This window comes from Nymphaea colorata, chromosome 1 (genome assembly GCF_008831285.2).
Source record: "Nymphaea colorata isolate Beijing-Zhang1983 chromosome 1, ASM883128v2, whole genome shotgun sequence".
In the NCBI taxonomy this organism is placed as follows: Eukaryota; Viridiplantae; Streptophyta; class Magnoliopsida; order Nymphaeales; family Nymphaeaceae; genus Nymphaea; species Nymphaea colorata.
In genome coordinates, this window is record NC_045138.2 from 19020168 (window position 1) to 19035388 (window position 15221).

At 38.4% G+C, this 15221-nt stretch overlaps 1 protein-coding gene across 1 annotated transcript; it reads left to right on the forward strand.

The window, feature by feature from the left end:
• The first annotated feature begins 5519 nt into the window (after positions 1–5519).
• Positions 5520–6939, forward strand: LOC116264065 (uncharacterized). The gene is made up of 2 exons (XM_031644005.2): positions 5520–5753; positions 6433–6939. The coding sequence occupies exon 2, from the start codon at positions 6441–6443 to the stop codon at positions 6828–6830; it is 390 nt and encodes a 129-aa protein (XP_031499865.1). The 5' UTR covers positions 5520–5753; positions 6433–6440; the 3' UTR covers positions 6831–6939.
• The last annotated feature ends 8282 nt before the right edge of the window (positions 6940–15221 follow it).

Here is a 15221-nt window from a genome sequence, read left to right on the forward strand (position 1 = left end):
GTCGTCAAGTTTGCTTGTTTCTTCTAATGTAGTAGTGACTCAAAAATTAAAAGATGACTAACTTTGCGATATCCTTTTAAATGGTTTGTTGGTGCATGACAAGTGGTTTCTATCATTAGTTTTATTCTCGTGGGTGTTAATCTTCTGTATCAGAAGATAAAAACAATTAGTTTTATTCTCGTGGGTGTTAATTTTCTGTGTAAGATAAAAACAAGTAGATGAGCGGAAACCCTTGTATTTGGGGTTTTACTCTGCCAAAGCCAGAAACAAAGCCTCTTAGCCTTGATGGAGACCCAGCCTCAAAAAAATTAACTCGTGAATGCATTTTAAGTGTGCATAAAGATGCAAACTTGCTGAATCTCGGTTCATTGGCAAGCCTACTTGCATATCATTATACACAAGAAAAACTTAGCTTAGCATAGTTGGTTGGACTGGCAGACCAGTGAAAGTTAGTCGTCAGTTTGATTTTCATATGTGCTACTCCTCAAGGGCATACTGAACTTTAGTTGATAGTTTGGATAGGTACAAGGGGTAAAAACTAATGACATATAAGGTTCTAAAGAGCAACGTAGACCAACTCCCCTCTTTCATATTTAACCAAACCACGCTGCACCAACTTCTCTTTTCTTATTTTGACCGACAACAAGTCATATTCTACTGTGGACCAAATTCCCCATCTGTGTTCCACCCAAACTAGGCCAGCTTAGCCCCGGCTTAAGCCGTAAATAACCAGCCCGAGCTGGGTTCACCTCAATCGAAGGGAGCTCGAGCTCAAGCGCGGCTCAGCTAAGCTAGTGAGCTCAGACCATGTGGTTCGAGCTAATTTCCCTAGCCGAGTCGAGCTTAGATGGATGAACCTCATTGCTCCTTGGATACCCTTTCTCCCTCTTGTGGTCGCCCATAGGTTGAGCAGAGAATGAAGCACCGAGAGACGCCATACTTCTTCTGCGTTGCATGTGGGGAATTGATGACGGGAGTCTTGGTTCTTTGTCAATACGTGCAAGAAAGGAAGACTGATTTCCAGCCTCCTTCGTCTTCGCACCGCACATCCCTTTGCCCTTTTATGCCAAGGAGCAAAAGGGGAAGTAGGAAGCGCCATCATCTGCCTGTCACTCTTTTTTCATTCAAAGCCAAAATCATGTCACATGGGCAGGCCCCATCCGGGGAATCGGTGGCCTCGTCTCCTCTCAAATCTCTGCTTTCTTTCCCGCCCCTCTTGTTCTTACTCTTTTCATTAACAGTTTTTATCCCATCAACCTCTCTCTCTCTCTCTCTCTCTCTCTCTCTCTCTCTCTCTCTCTCTCTCTCTCTCTCTCTCTCTCTCTCTCTCTCTATATATATATATATATATATATATATATATATATATATATATATATATATATATATATATATTGTTTAAAATATGACCTAAGAGTAGTTCAGTGAGGAACATATATTAGGTTAGTCTTTTTTCTTTACTTTTAAGAATGTTTTCCTAATACTTGAAAGAAACGCCTCTTGTCTCATTAAAATTTTGGTAGTGGAAAATCTTTTTTTTTTTACAAAAGTACTTTGAACTAAAACATAATTTATATTAAATTAGTATTTATAAATACATTAAGAAGTTCACATTTTGAATACTTTTTAACACAATTTTAAGAGGTCTTGTTTTTATCTGTTGCTCAAATGGTCTCCTATTTACCAATCTCTCTCACTATATATATGTTGTGTAAGCAATAGAAACATGATCTCTTAAATTCATATTAGAAAGTGTTTTAAAGAGAATGTGAAACTTCTCATGCGTTTATAAACAATAATTTAATATAAATCATTTAGTTCAATTCATGTTTGTAAAAAAAATTGATCTTTCTATTATAAAAATTTTTGCTGTTATAAGAACAGATCATTTTTTTATTATTAAAAAAACATTATTAAAAGAGAATGACTAACTTAACAACTGTTTTTCGTCAAATCATTCTTAACATCATATCTATAAGGTTAGATTACAAAAATTATTTGAATAATTAATTTTAGTGAGTTTGGATTTTTGTTTTTTATCCACAGGCTTGGTATATGTGTGTGTCTATATATATATATATATATATATATATATATATATATATATATATATATATATATATATATATATATATATATATATATATATATATATATATATATATATCACATTCACGTGTAGGGTACATGTGATACCGTTTAATATGGGAGCCACTCATTTAGAATTCAGTGTTGGATCATGGAGGGATGACGACGAGTAACGGAAAGAAGAGTCCCCATGTGAGAAATCATTGACGTGTTTGGTGGATGGATATGGTCTACTAACTAGCAAATAGAATAATGAAAGCTTTTGCGTGCACCTTGATCCCTTTTGTTTTTCTATCTTAGGGTAGGTAAGTCAACCGATCATTAGGGCCATGAAGGGTTCATAGGTTTGAACCCAGTACAGGGACGTAGGCCTAACAGCTGGGCTCGGCCCTTGCTGAGCTGCAGGGGGCATCCTTTTTCCACGGCGCGACTTAGCTTTACGTGATTGACTCGAGTTGGAGAGGGACCCATTCCAGGTTGGTTTGAGCAATTTTCTGCGCCTTGACCCACCTGCCTGAGTTAGTACAGCTCATATGCTCAACTAGCTTGTTATGTTATTATATTAGGTTGTCGTTATGGCAGGTTGATCCAGTCTGTTTGCTTTGGTTGGAAATGTCCAAAAGTAAACAACTAGACATGTATAATCAAGAAAAATGGTGCGACACTTGTCCAACTTTGGAGTGGCCTATACTCGAAGATCCCGGGATGATGTGGGAGGCCGCACAGCCGGTAGGTCGGCACAGACTGCAGTTCAAATCCCATGGGCATTCTCCAGTGGCGGAGCAACATGTGGGCTGGTGTGGGCATTTGTCCACACAGTCCCACAAAATTTCTTAAATTAGATATCAACACCGTCAAATATTTATTCATTTACACATATTGGTGCCCCTTAAAATCTAAAATTCTTTACTCAGTGCCCGTCATTCCGTCAATCTAAATTTTTTTGCTCTACCACTTGTATCAAATATTGCCGCAAGTTGGAACAAAGTGTGTGTGTGTGTGTGTGCATTATATATGCTCTCCAAGAATTCTACCACTGCTTTCAAACAGTGTTTCAGTAATCTTAGAGGCCGTTTGACAGCGGTAATCCATTGTTACATTCTCATAAATCTGTCTCAAAAAATTAAGGAGATACATAAAAAACTATAACAAATGTTTTCGTGAATCTGCTTTACATGTTATTGTTGTCAAACAGCCATTCATGGATAATTGACATTTATTTACAATGTCACTGCTTTCTGCTGAACATGATGACAACCTTCTCTCTTTTGGCAAAGTTTGGATACTATTTATTGAGACCAGACCCATAACTTTTGCCTGAGATTAAGGCTTACCACTTTATTCATTTTGGCACCAGGTTGATCTGTGCTTTCTCTTGAAATGTGTGAACAACATGCCAGGAGTTCAACTAACAAAACAGTAGCGGAGCCAGGAATTTGTGTTTGATGAGCACTAATACAAGAAATTTTAGATTTACAGGGCACCAACATGTAATAAACTAAACCATGTGGAGGATTAACCATTAATGTGAATACAGGAATTTATGTGGCTGCCCATGCCTAGCTCTATGTGGATCATGCACATCTAAGTCCAGCAGATCTAGCTGATCCACTTGTCGACATGAAGCGAGCGCCACGTCTGCTGTTGGCCGGTTACCTCGAAGCGGCCGAAGCCCCTCTCTCTTTCTCCCTGGCCAGTGAGAAGAACACAACCACTTGAGATGCTTGCTTTGTGGTAGACAAGGATTTGATCTGGAAATGCATGAGAGGGATAGGGGGTGACTGATCAAAGAAAAGGAGATCTTAGACTGAGCACACCACAAGAAATAAAGTGAGGATTATGGGGACAGGAAAAGGGTTTATGCAGACTATGTGGGTCCAAGAGCAATTTAAGATTAGAATTAGCCTCTTAAAGTACTTGGAAGCGCGAAAACTATGTGTTTCTTTCACATTCATGAAGCCATCAGAAGATGACATTTCAATAATGGAATTGGAAGTTTTGTCTCCATGAGATGAAAATGAACTATCTTCATCTTGAACTTGAACTTCTCTTTTCATGTTAAAACTTTGTACTTTCTCTTGGAATTCAGTTTTTGTGTTGTAAACCCTAACTGAGTAGTAAATATTCTGTACAGTGAAGGCCTAGAGTTCATTTTAAGTGAAGAGACGTCTCTAGCTACAGTTTTATGTTTGGCACCTGAACTCACTTGTGCTTCTCAAACAGCTTCCTGGTCCACCCGTCCAGTCACAGTCAGTCTTTGAATGATGGTTTCTCCAGTATTGTTCTGAGCAATGTTGGTTCTCCAAGTCGTATCGGAATTGAACGATCCGCTGGATCCACAATACATATGGGCCTGTATCGGCCTACGATTGGCTTTGTATCAGCTGAGATCTGAGGCTCGGCTTTTGCTTCTCTTTGCCTATATGGTGCGTATCGGTAGATGGAACGATACGCACTCTTTCACATCCGGTTCTCCATCTTGTAACAGGGACCACAAAGATGAAATCCACTAAGTTTTTCTCATGACCAATGTTGTGAAAAACAGTTTGCTAATCGAATCCGTAACTACTGATTCCAGGAATCAGCTGATCCTGCAATTCAACTGAATCGGTTGTGAATCGATAAAAGGAAAGATATATAAAATAATTGAAATTTTTTGAAAATTATAAAGACAATTAGAATTGCCACCAATTCGAATTCGAATGGGCCGACCCTGATGAAATTGCCGCTAAACTTTATTTTATAACCGATAAGAAGATCTGCTTCTCGCAGTACAGATCCGCAACTGAACAGAGATCCTATAACGACCCAATCTCAGCATCTAAGCATGCAAATCCGCCTTCTCATGTTGCATGTTGATCCGTTCAAATTGTCAGAATGGTCTGAGTTGAAACGTCTTCTTCGGATATCTTGTACAGATTTTGAGTGCACATTGTTTGCAGATTGTGAGTGGGAAAAAAAGTGATCTACTGCTATTGTACTACCGTAAAAAACGGAAGATAGATGAGAAAACCGAAGTTATTAGATAGATTTTCTTCTCAATCATAGAGTTTCGGGGTCCATCTTGGGTACGTCCCAAACCCCAGAAATATGTCCTCCCAATCATGTAAAAGTTAATGGTTTCAGAGATTCTGTGGGTGCTTCCGTTTTGTAGTTTCCCACAAGAAAGAATGATGTATTTATTCTTCCGCAGAGGACCTGTATAATTCCGTGTAAGTTGCTGTAATTTGGGGATTGATGATGACAGTGGTCAGTGCTGTTGTTAACGAAGTGAGAACTATTAACAAAGGGAAGGAATTTCAATGGTTAAAAAGAAAAAGGAAGGAAAGAAAAGTCATAAAAGTGGAGATGACATAAGATTTGGACCCATCCGGGAATCTCATTCCCAGGGCCAGCAGTTTTAAATGCAAGAAAAGGCCACCTATGAGGCTCCCCGACATCTTTGCCTCAATTTCTAATCCTCTGTGGCGCAGAATAAGGAGGAAATTAAGGCCTAGATCCTCTATTTATAAGTTTCCATCACTCTCTTTCTCTCTTCCCCTCTCCCCCTCCTCCTCCTCCCTCTCTCTCTCTCTCTCTCTCTCTCTCTCTCTCTCTCTCTCTCTCTCTCTTTTTTTCTTCGCTATCTCAGAGCAACCATCTGTCAGACAGGACCATTGAAACAAGTGAGTTTCTCAAAAACCTTGCTGAAACTCTCTTTCTTTTTCTATCATGGAAGGCTGCACAGGGTACAGAAGCTTATTCTGCAGTCCTGCCAATCTTTTTCTTGTTCTTTTTATGGATATCTTCCAACTTTGTTTGCTCTCTGCACTCTGGACCTGCAGAGATGGAATCTCTCTGCCATCAATGCAAACGTTTTCCAAAGCAAACGTCCAATAAACAAAATCGAGAGCATGTTTTTCTTTTTATCCTTTTAATTCCTGCTCTTGTTTTTGTTGGTTTTTCTAGGGAGAAGATACCCATGTCAGATGTGAATCCCAAAATTTCCTGAACCATTGGTTCCCTTAAATCAAGAAGAATCCATCTGATTTTACAAGTGTGAAGAAAAACCCTAAATCTGATGCTTGTCTGTACCATTAGCTGGCCGACATTTACAACTGGTTTGACAGAATAGGCTGGTAGATACTTTACTGATTTTAGTTAGATCCTGTAGTTCATGACCGAGATGCCTCACCAGATTCTAGGTCTTATTTCAGTTTCTCTTCTGTTTCTGGTGCGCTCTCCGATATGTAGATCCAAGACGACAGAAATGGCTTCCGCCATTTGTAGCATGAACATCTTTACACTTTTTGATCTGTCGGTTCATCGTTTGAAAGCATCTTATAGATGTCAATCTTTGGTTAGGACCCCAAATGGAGATCGAATCAGTGAAGTGTGAATGCTGTGGACTCAAGGAAGACTGCACCCAGGACTACATAGTGGAGGTGAAATCAAAATTCAGTGGAAAATGGCTATGCGGGCTGTGTTCAGAAGCTGTCAGAGATGAAATCATCAGAGGCAAGTTCGCGTATGGGATTGATGAAGCAATCAAGGCACAAATAGCCTTCTGCCGGAAATTCAAGTCCAATCCGGCCGTCAAGGTCGCCGACGGCATGCGTCAAATGCTGAGAAGAAGATCAGGGGAGTCTTCTTCAGCCAAGAAGCTGCTGAGGTCTGCCACCGCTCCCCAAATGGGCCAGGACAGGCTTTCAACCTCTGCTGCGCTCTCAAGCACGAGCTTCCTCTCTAGCTATGCTAGTTGATGAAGATGATGATGTTGGTGTCCTCTGTTTCTCTTGCCTCTGCTTTTCTCGGATCTCCATTGATCAGATGTTGTATATATAAATCTTCAATTTGATTGAGTTTCAGCTAGTCTTGCTTCTCCAACTTCTCTTCCTCCTTCTCTTTCTTTTGTTTGCAATTGGTCTGTTTGCTGCTTAGTCTAGTATTTTCAATGTCAATGAGGAGAAAAAACGGATGTTTTCCAAATTTAGTGAATGATTGAAACCAAACCTTAATTCATTTGTTCATTTCAAAGCCAGCGTAACCTCAGGAATTCTGCTTTGAATGGTTAACTGAACAGAGCTTCAACAGAGACGGAATTTATTTGAGTAAACGAGTTTAAATTGACTGAAGAAGACGGCATCTCTTAAAATTCATGCTTGATTAAGCTCAATCTAAAATATTTTCATTTAAAATTCATGCTTGATTAAGCTCAATCTAAAATATTTTCATATGTTACAAACTTTGCTTAAGCATAGAAAACGAGCAGCGTTCTTAACAAAAGTTGCACGCACGACACTGAGGACAAGACCCCGAGACACCGATACAGGCCATGTACCTTGTAAGTATAAAGAATTGGATGAACAGCTCTCTACCATAGGTCTCTCCACTTGATCATAGAGAACAGAAACAAAAAGCATACTAAGATAAATGCTTTTCATGTTACACTTATAATTGACCAAATTACAGCGTTAAAGACATCCAAAGCGTTCACCAAAACCATGCTCCTCACTGATCATTGCAGCCGAAAAGGCACCTTACCTCTGTTCTTCTTGTCGACTGGCAGTGTAAAACTGAATGAGTTTCTCATTGAATGATGCGCTTGGGGCCTGTTATAGACGGTCTCTCATTCGCATATTGTTGCATTTTATATCTTCTAGACCAAGTGTTGTTTCATCCACTCTGAATATAAACGAGCTCATGAAATGTGATTAAATCCACTGTTCAGTACCTGTGCACATCAGTTAGTATCCGCTGATGTGCATAGATTGGGGGCCATTTCGAAACAGTAAACATTATGTTATTGTCTAATGTATTTAAAACAAAAATTGAACATTATGTTATTGTCTAATGTATTTAAAACAAAAATTGATTAGATTCATTAGACATTTAAAAAAACATTCCATGAACATGCTCTACTTCTCTCGGAGCAGATGCAGTAAATAGTAACATACTATTACTCTTCCCAAAGAGCCCATTCGATCGATGCTCATATGGGCTCCCTTAAGAACAGGAAAGTGCCGGGCCGGGCTTAACAAAATGAAAAAATTGTGACCCTATGATTGTGTATGATGTCTATGTACAAAGTACTGCCTAATCGCATTATTTCCTTTATGAATGTGCCTGACCTTGGCATCATTTGCATTTGCAAAGTTTTCTTAATTTTCTTCATTATTCAGTGCATCGAAAACTTAAGAATATGACACTAAGCATCCACATGCCAACTTCTCTCTCTCTCTCTCTCTCTCTCCACCCCCAACCCACCAATATTCTATTTGTTGATGGGGATTGCCAAAAATGCTATTAAAAAACCAGCATCTACTAACCAGACTCATATTAACACTAATGAATCAGATTCTATCAAAACTCTAAAGTTAAGTATGTTTATGTAAGAAAATGACGTTTTTGAAAGTCCTTATCGCACATCCTCCATCCTCTCTCTCATGTTCATGTTCGGATGCCAATAACGCCTAATGAGCATCCAACTCTTGTCCTTGTTCAAGTTAAAGTCCTCGAGCCCAATTTTTCCAACACAAGTGGACGTTCTTTTATTGGCCTTGCTGCGAATCTCTCCCCGCATGAACTAAGTGCCATTCCCCACGTAATATCAACTTTATAAAAAGCTTTTGAAGTGCTTTAACTTTTCATTTCATTAGGTAGAGATCAAGGCCCCACAAATTAGTGAGCAGCATAATGATCCGATTCCTACCCAAGATATAGCTCCCCATAACATCCGCTCTTTTCTTGTTTCCCCTTTTCTTTGCTCCTCCTTTTGATCACTGTGATTGCAATTAGTGGCAAACAAACACCTGTTAGTCCACCTATTATGAGTAACCATCTAATCAATTGACTTTGGATTTTGGTACTCTGTTTCACTCCTTTTGATAAGGCAAAGTTTCTTTTTTCTTGTTTTTAAACGAGGAACCTTCCAGGAACCAGACCACTTGCATTACACATCTTATATAACAACAATCAGTGCTGTCAGTATTGGATTCCACTTTTTATCAGAACTCTTAAGTAAAGTTTATGAAAGTTTGATTATAAGATTACTTTATCGATACATATGGCCCTAGTACGGGGTTGTATTGACAAGATTAATTAATATACGTATTATATATAGTCTCAAAATCAAACAATGTATGAACGGACTAAGGATGTCAATGGGGAATTCAATCGGATGTACCGTTTACCATATTTGATTTATCATATGTTCATGTGTTTGGATTTGATTTTGCGTTTGAATTTGAATGAAAGTTTATACCATATCCAAATCAGAATTTTTAAGGCCACAATTCAAACCCAACGTAAATCTAACTTTTTATTTTTTTCTCTCATGTTTAAGTAAACAACCGAATTTGAACAACATTATGATATACGTATATATGTCCGCAAGCACATTGTGATATGTTGGGAACCGAATAGAAAACTGAATCTGAATTTGGTTTTGATCGGATATTTATTTAAAACTGAATCCAAATCGTTTACATCGGAATCTTATCCAACCTCTGAATGATCAAATGTCAACTTTTTCCTATCAGGCTTTTCTACAGCAATTAGGTCCTATATCCAATACAAGTCCTATCAATCAACATCTTAATTAGATGTAATGCATACTAGCCGATACACGTTCGATATGCCCCCGTATTAACATCACTACCGATAAGAACAGCACGACGAGAAGCTCAAAATGCAAAAAAAAAATCATGTTCATTAGAGGTGGTTTTTCATAAGCAAGCTGGGGTCTTTCCCATGAGGATGAAATAAATGCTGGTCTCACTAGGACCCGAGGGAGATGTATAAATTAATGTGTTATAAGGACTGATTTCATAGGAAAATGGTGTCACATCCCCTCTGGGACCAGCTTTCACATGAAAGCTGGGTCCCTTGAGCTTTCTCATCATGTATTTTCCCATTATGTTATTTTGGGAACACATGGTGGTTGGGGGTTTGTCCGCTCATGATTTTTCTTTTATTAAGAGATTGGTTGGCAAGCTGACCCAGATAGAAAGCACAACAGAATTCAAAAACTCGATCCGTATTAGATGTCAAGTCCACGGATCAACTGATTCAGAGTTTAAACAGAAGTTTTTGGTTCGTATTTGTTGTTTTTTTTTTTTTTTTCTGGTGCATCTCTCAGTAGTATGCTCAAAATGTGAAGATCCACGAACTTATATCCATGTTTACGTGATTGGATCTGGGTATACCAAATTGCATGAATGCGGATCCTGATTTACGGTTCATTATGCTATCGATAATATTATTAGGATCCAGACAAAAGAAAATAACAGAATATGGTCGGAAACATTATTTTAAACAGGAATCTAAATTCGATTGTACTTGTCCTCCGCACTGTTTGATTTGTGGACACAACTTGTGTACATGAAAAATAAAGCTATATATTATCGCGCTAGATCAGCCTGAATCTGCCGATACAAATAAAAATAAAGCTATATATTACGCGCTTTACTTAATTCCTTTGCATGGTGCCGCTCAAGGTCATCGCCCATCTCTTTTAGTATTATGACATTATATATATATATATATATATAATGTGACCATTCGTTTACATGCATGAACGACATTTCAACTAAATGATTGAATTGCTCAAGTTAGATAAGGGTGGCAAAAAAATTGTGTGTATTGATGTGACCCGTAGAGCATCTGGAATGAATGGCTGAAAGCAAAACTCAAGACTTGCTTCTTCGGCAGGACCAGCACCCCGCTGCCGCAGATGAACATTATTCAAAGGGACCGTTCGAAGTGCCTGCCATACAAAAATGCACTACGGTTACCGGCTCCAACTCATAGCTATCGCCATGGAACCACTATTAGTTTTTGTCTTATATATATATATATATATATATATATATATATATTATACTTTTTTCTTTGATTCCTTTTATGATAAGAGTGTCCAACTTTAAGAAGACAAGACAATAAAAGGCTATGACAGAATAGAATATTATACTTTTTTCTTTGATTCCTTCTTAGTGTTTATTTTCTCTCTTTCTTTCTCATTTTTTCACCCTTTCCAGATGTATGACAAAAGATGTTTATCAATTTAATGTATGGAATTGAAGACGTATCTAATAGACATCATATGCAGTTGTATGTTTAAATTATGAACTGAATGAAATGGAGCAAAGCACTCCCAATCCCAAACTGAAGTAGGCATGGATACAAACACCAGCCATTGGGCACAGCATGGTAGAGTAAACCTCTAACTGAGCTCAGTGGAGCAACGATTTTGCAACGTCTACCAAGTAGGACACAAAGCTGCTGGTTGAACCACTAATGTGTGACAACAAACCCAACTGGGTCATGCAGTTTATGCAGACCTTGCTTCATAGAACCTTCCATTTTTTGTTAAATGATCATTTTATTATTGGGCAATCGTGTATCTTCTTACTTTCTGTTTTTAAGAAACCATTCTTTATGTGAGAGATTTAGGCTTACTGCCTCTACTCCAGCATCTAAAACCTGGTTGGATCTCAGATGTGAGGTTCTTGCTTCTTAGTGTGGATCTTGAATCCACAATGAAAGTAAGTCTCACAAAGTGTGAACTTTATATCAGCATCACAATCTGAGACCCATGGTGATCAGATCTACATTTAGGCCGTGTTTGTTTACCGTGGAGCTGTGGATTTGAGGTCTGACTCCTCCCCTCCGGATCTTAAATCCATACCTATTAACAAGTAGAATGATGATCGATCGAGAGATCCATGCTGCGGCAAGAAGCTGGTTCCACTCTTTGTTTAAGCATTGGATTTCAAACAAAATGGATTTGATCATATTCAAGAGGAAACAAACATAGTCTTATGTTTGAACATTAAATTTTGCACCGCATGAGGTATAATTATCAATTGGGTATAGTTTCAAAGCTAGTTGGACTTCTCTCGTGGCAATATATTCGGAGGGCATTTGATAGCATCGGATTTGAGATACGGAAGATTTGAGAACAGTGGATTTAATACCGAACCCCCCCTCCATCTGATCTTAAATCCGACATTTTCTCAATGCAAAGAAACAAACCAAGTATCTTAAGTTTCGATCTTGCTTACTGTGTTGAACCATGAAAATTTTCATGGAAGTTTTACGATATCAAGAAAAACTTGTCATGTCAAATCCACATCAGATTCATAATGCCAAATCCGGAGTAATCAAATGCCCTGGCGGTGAGATGAAACAAGATTGGAATGAATGTAGAAAAGAAACAAGATCCTCAAACTGCACGCAGCTCATTTGCAACCCTTGGTCTGCCCATAGTCACCGGCTAATTCTAGTTCAGTGAATTCGTGGGAGAATTCCAACGCAAGTTATTAATTTGCAAGAAACTTTTGGAAAAAAAGAAAGAAAGATTTCTGAAAACCTCTTTCCCATTGTTCAGAAAATCAGAAACTCATATTGGTGTATCAAGTATTGGTATTAAATGGAAATCATGTCAAAATGGGCCGCTCGTCCCCTTCGCATGGATCTGACCTCAATGCATGTACTCATATTGGCGCTAAATGCGACCAATCCGTCCATTTAACCTTTAAAGTGAAACAAGTGGCAACCTGATCCTCATTCACTGCATGGTATCGTCTTCTCGCTCGTGACTTCTCAAGATTAAGCTTCCATGGATGAACCTAACTTGAGCTGAGAAGGATAGACACTACCTCCTTCGTCATAGTAGCAGCATGGTGAGACCCTGCCCACATGGTTCAATGTAGCAATTTAAAAAAAAAAAAAAAAAATGGTTGAAGAGCACTAATTTAAAAAAAAAAAACTAATTTTTTTAATTAAAAAGCAATGAGCAAATGAATGAGGACACCAACATAGGAATTGAGAAATTTATCTAAATCTTATAGGGCAACAGCTTACACACAAGCCCACATGTTACTCAGCCGCTAGAGAAAACTCAAGCTTAACCTTCTAGGGGCTAGGCAGAGTCCGCTAGAATACCTCCACAGTTCCAAACTACAAAGGATCGAAGCTTTTCGGGTCTCATGTTAGAATCCAACTGTGTCTGCCCAAGGAGTGTAGTACTAGGGATGTTCAACTCGTTTTGTAAGTTAAACGAGTCGAGTTCAAGCTTCACTGATAACTTGAGTTTGTAAACGAGTCAAGTTCAAGTTGAATGAACTTGACTGGATAAAACTTAATTAAACTTGTTTGACACTAATACCTTATTTTTTTAATCTCAAAAGCTTAAAAGGACTTAAATAAAAAATTTAAGCATAATATATATATTAAGGGACACGAGCATAAACAAGTCGAACTCGAGCTCAGACTCAATTAAGCGAGTCAAGCTTGAGCTCCCCTCATAAAGCTTGAGTCGAGCTCGAGGCCAGGCCATATGTGACTCACAGGAGTCGAGTTCGAGCTCGCCGAGCTCAAGCTTGGCTCGCTCATTGTACATCCCTTACCTCTATACAACCCCTTTAATCATTCGAATGTCACTATTCCAATGCTCATGTCGGTTATGAAAAGCACAAAGCGTTTAAGGTCCAATGAGTGGCAAATGAATTTGATTAATGAGGCTACAGGGCGTCAATTGGTTTGCTACTGTTCTGATTTGCTCATTTTGATTGCAGATTTGGGGCTTTTTGTTTGGGCATTTAGACTTGAGATCCCTGAGTTCCCTTTCCTTTAGTGTGTTCACAACTATGTCCCATTTCCACTAGTTCTTGCCGGTTTCTAAGTTGAATATTTTGGCACCATGGATCAGTAGCAAGTTCATTTTCTCGCACTCTTTCTTACACGGTGTCGTTCCATGTAGCGGTTGGTGGAGATTTGGGAAGCTTGTGGTTTTGTTGGGGTCTGGATTAAAAAGTTTTGAGTTTCAGTTTTCTAGATTGAAGAATCTGGTGACTAAATATGCTTACTGTTTATCTTTCTGCCAAACATGCTTAAATAGTTTGTTGGTGATATTCAATTTTAAGCATGCAGAATGCTTAATCGTTTCCGATAAGCAGGTGTATTTCATCCTATTGTTCAACTGAGAACCGAAGCCCAGCCTTTCCTCCATGCCCCGAAGGGACTAAACTTGTTTTCATTGCATCGGGATCAGGGGCAGAGCCAGGATTTTTTTCAGGAACGAGCCAAACGGTTAATCAAACTTATTCGGGTAGGGCCAAACTAAATCTGAATATAAAAAATACATTATCCAACAAAAAAAAATCGATTTTTGTAATGTAATTTTTTTTTCAAGTAGTTGGGGTGGCCTAGGCAGGCCCCCTCCCTGCTCGGGATGATGCCTCTGCTATGTTTCAGCATGATGTCTCTGCTATGTTTCAGCTTGCATATTAGTGTTCTGCCTTTTGTATTATAGAAAATCAAAAAGAAGATTGGCCGCCTAGAACCCACCCCATCAAGTATGACTGAATACTCAATCGAATATGCTAAATGCATATTTTTTTAGCAAAACTTGCTTTAAGTATGTTTTGGGTGTAGGAGGCTGATTATTGGTATTGCTCGATGCAACTTTTAGTTTACTTTCAAGAGATATTAAGTATGTCGGATATGGAAACTTAATAATCCACTCGTATTTCTACAGTTCTTTAGAAAATTAGGTAGTTGTAGTGGATGATCACGGAATCCTGTCCGTATCAGTTGTGTGCAACTGATCTTTCATTTTACTCAGAACTAGAAATTATAATGCATTGAAAATGATTAAGCCTTATGACATGGTAAATAAACTGAATATTATAATGTATTGAAAATGATTAAAACTTATGACATGGTAAGTACGACAGTGTACTAATTGCATCTTGTACTTAGGCTTAAACAGGGGGCTAATGCGCTTGGGGAATCAAAACATTGTTTACAACTTATTTATTTCATCATAGCTTATGCTTCACCATTTATATATTTTATCATGGCTTGTGCTTCCTTTACAAGTAATGCCCAAAAGAAGTGGATAATGTTATGTAGGGCTGCACAACGAATCGAGCTCGAGTCAAACTCGATTCATTTATAAATGAGTCGAGCATGAGTTCAAATGTATGTTTGAAATGTTAAATGAGCCGGGCTTGAGTTGTAAGAGCTCGACTCGGCTCCACTACATAATAAATGTTAAAGTATAATGAGAAAATAATTAAATGAGTAGCATAAACTAGTTAAGTGAGTTGACGAATTAAAAGAAATGAGACATGTTTAACATATACAAG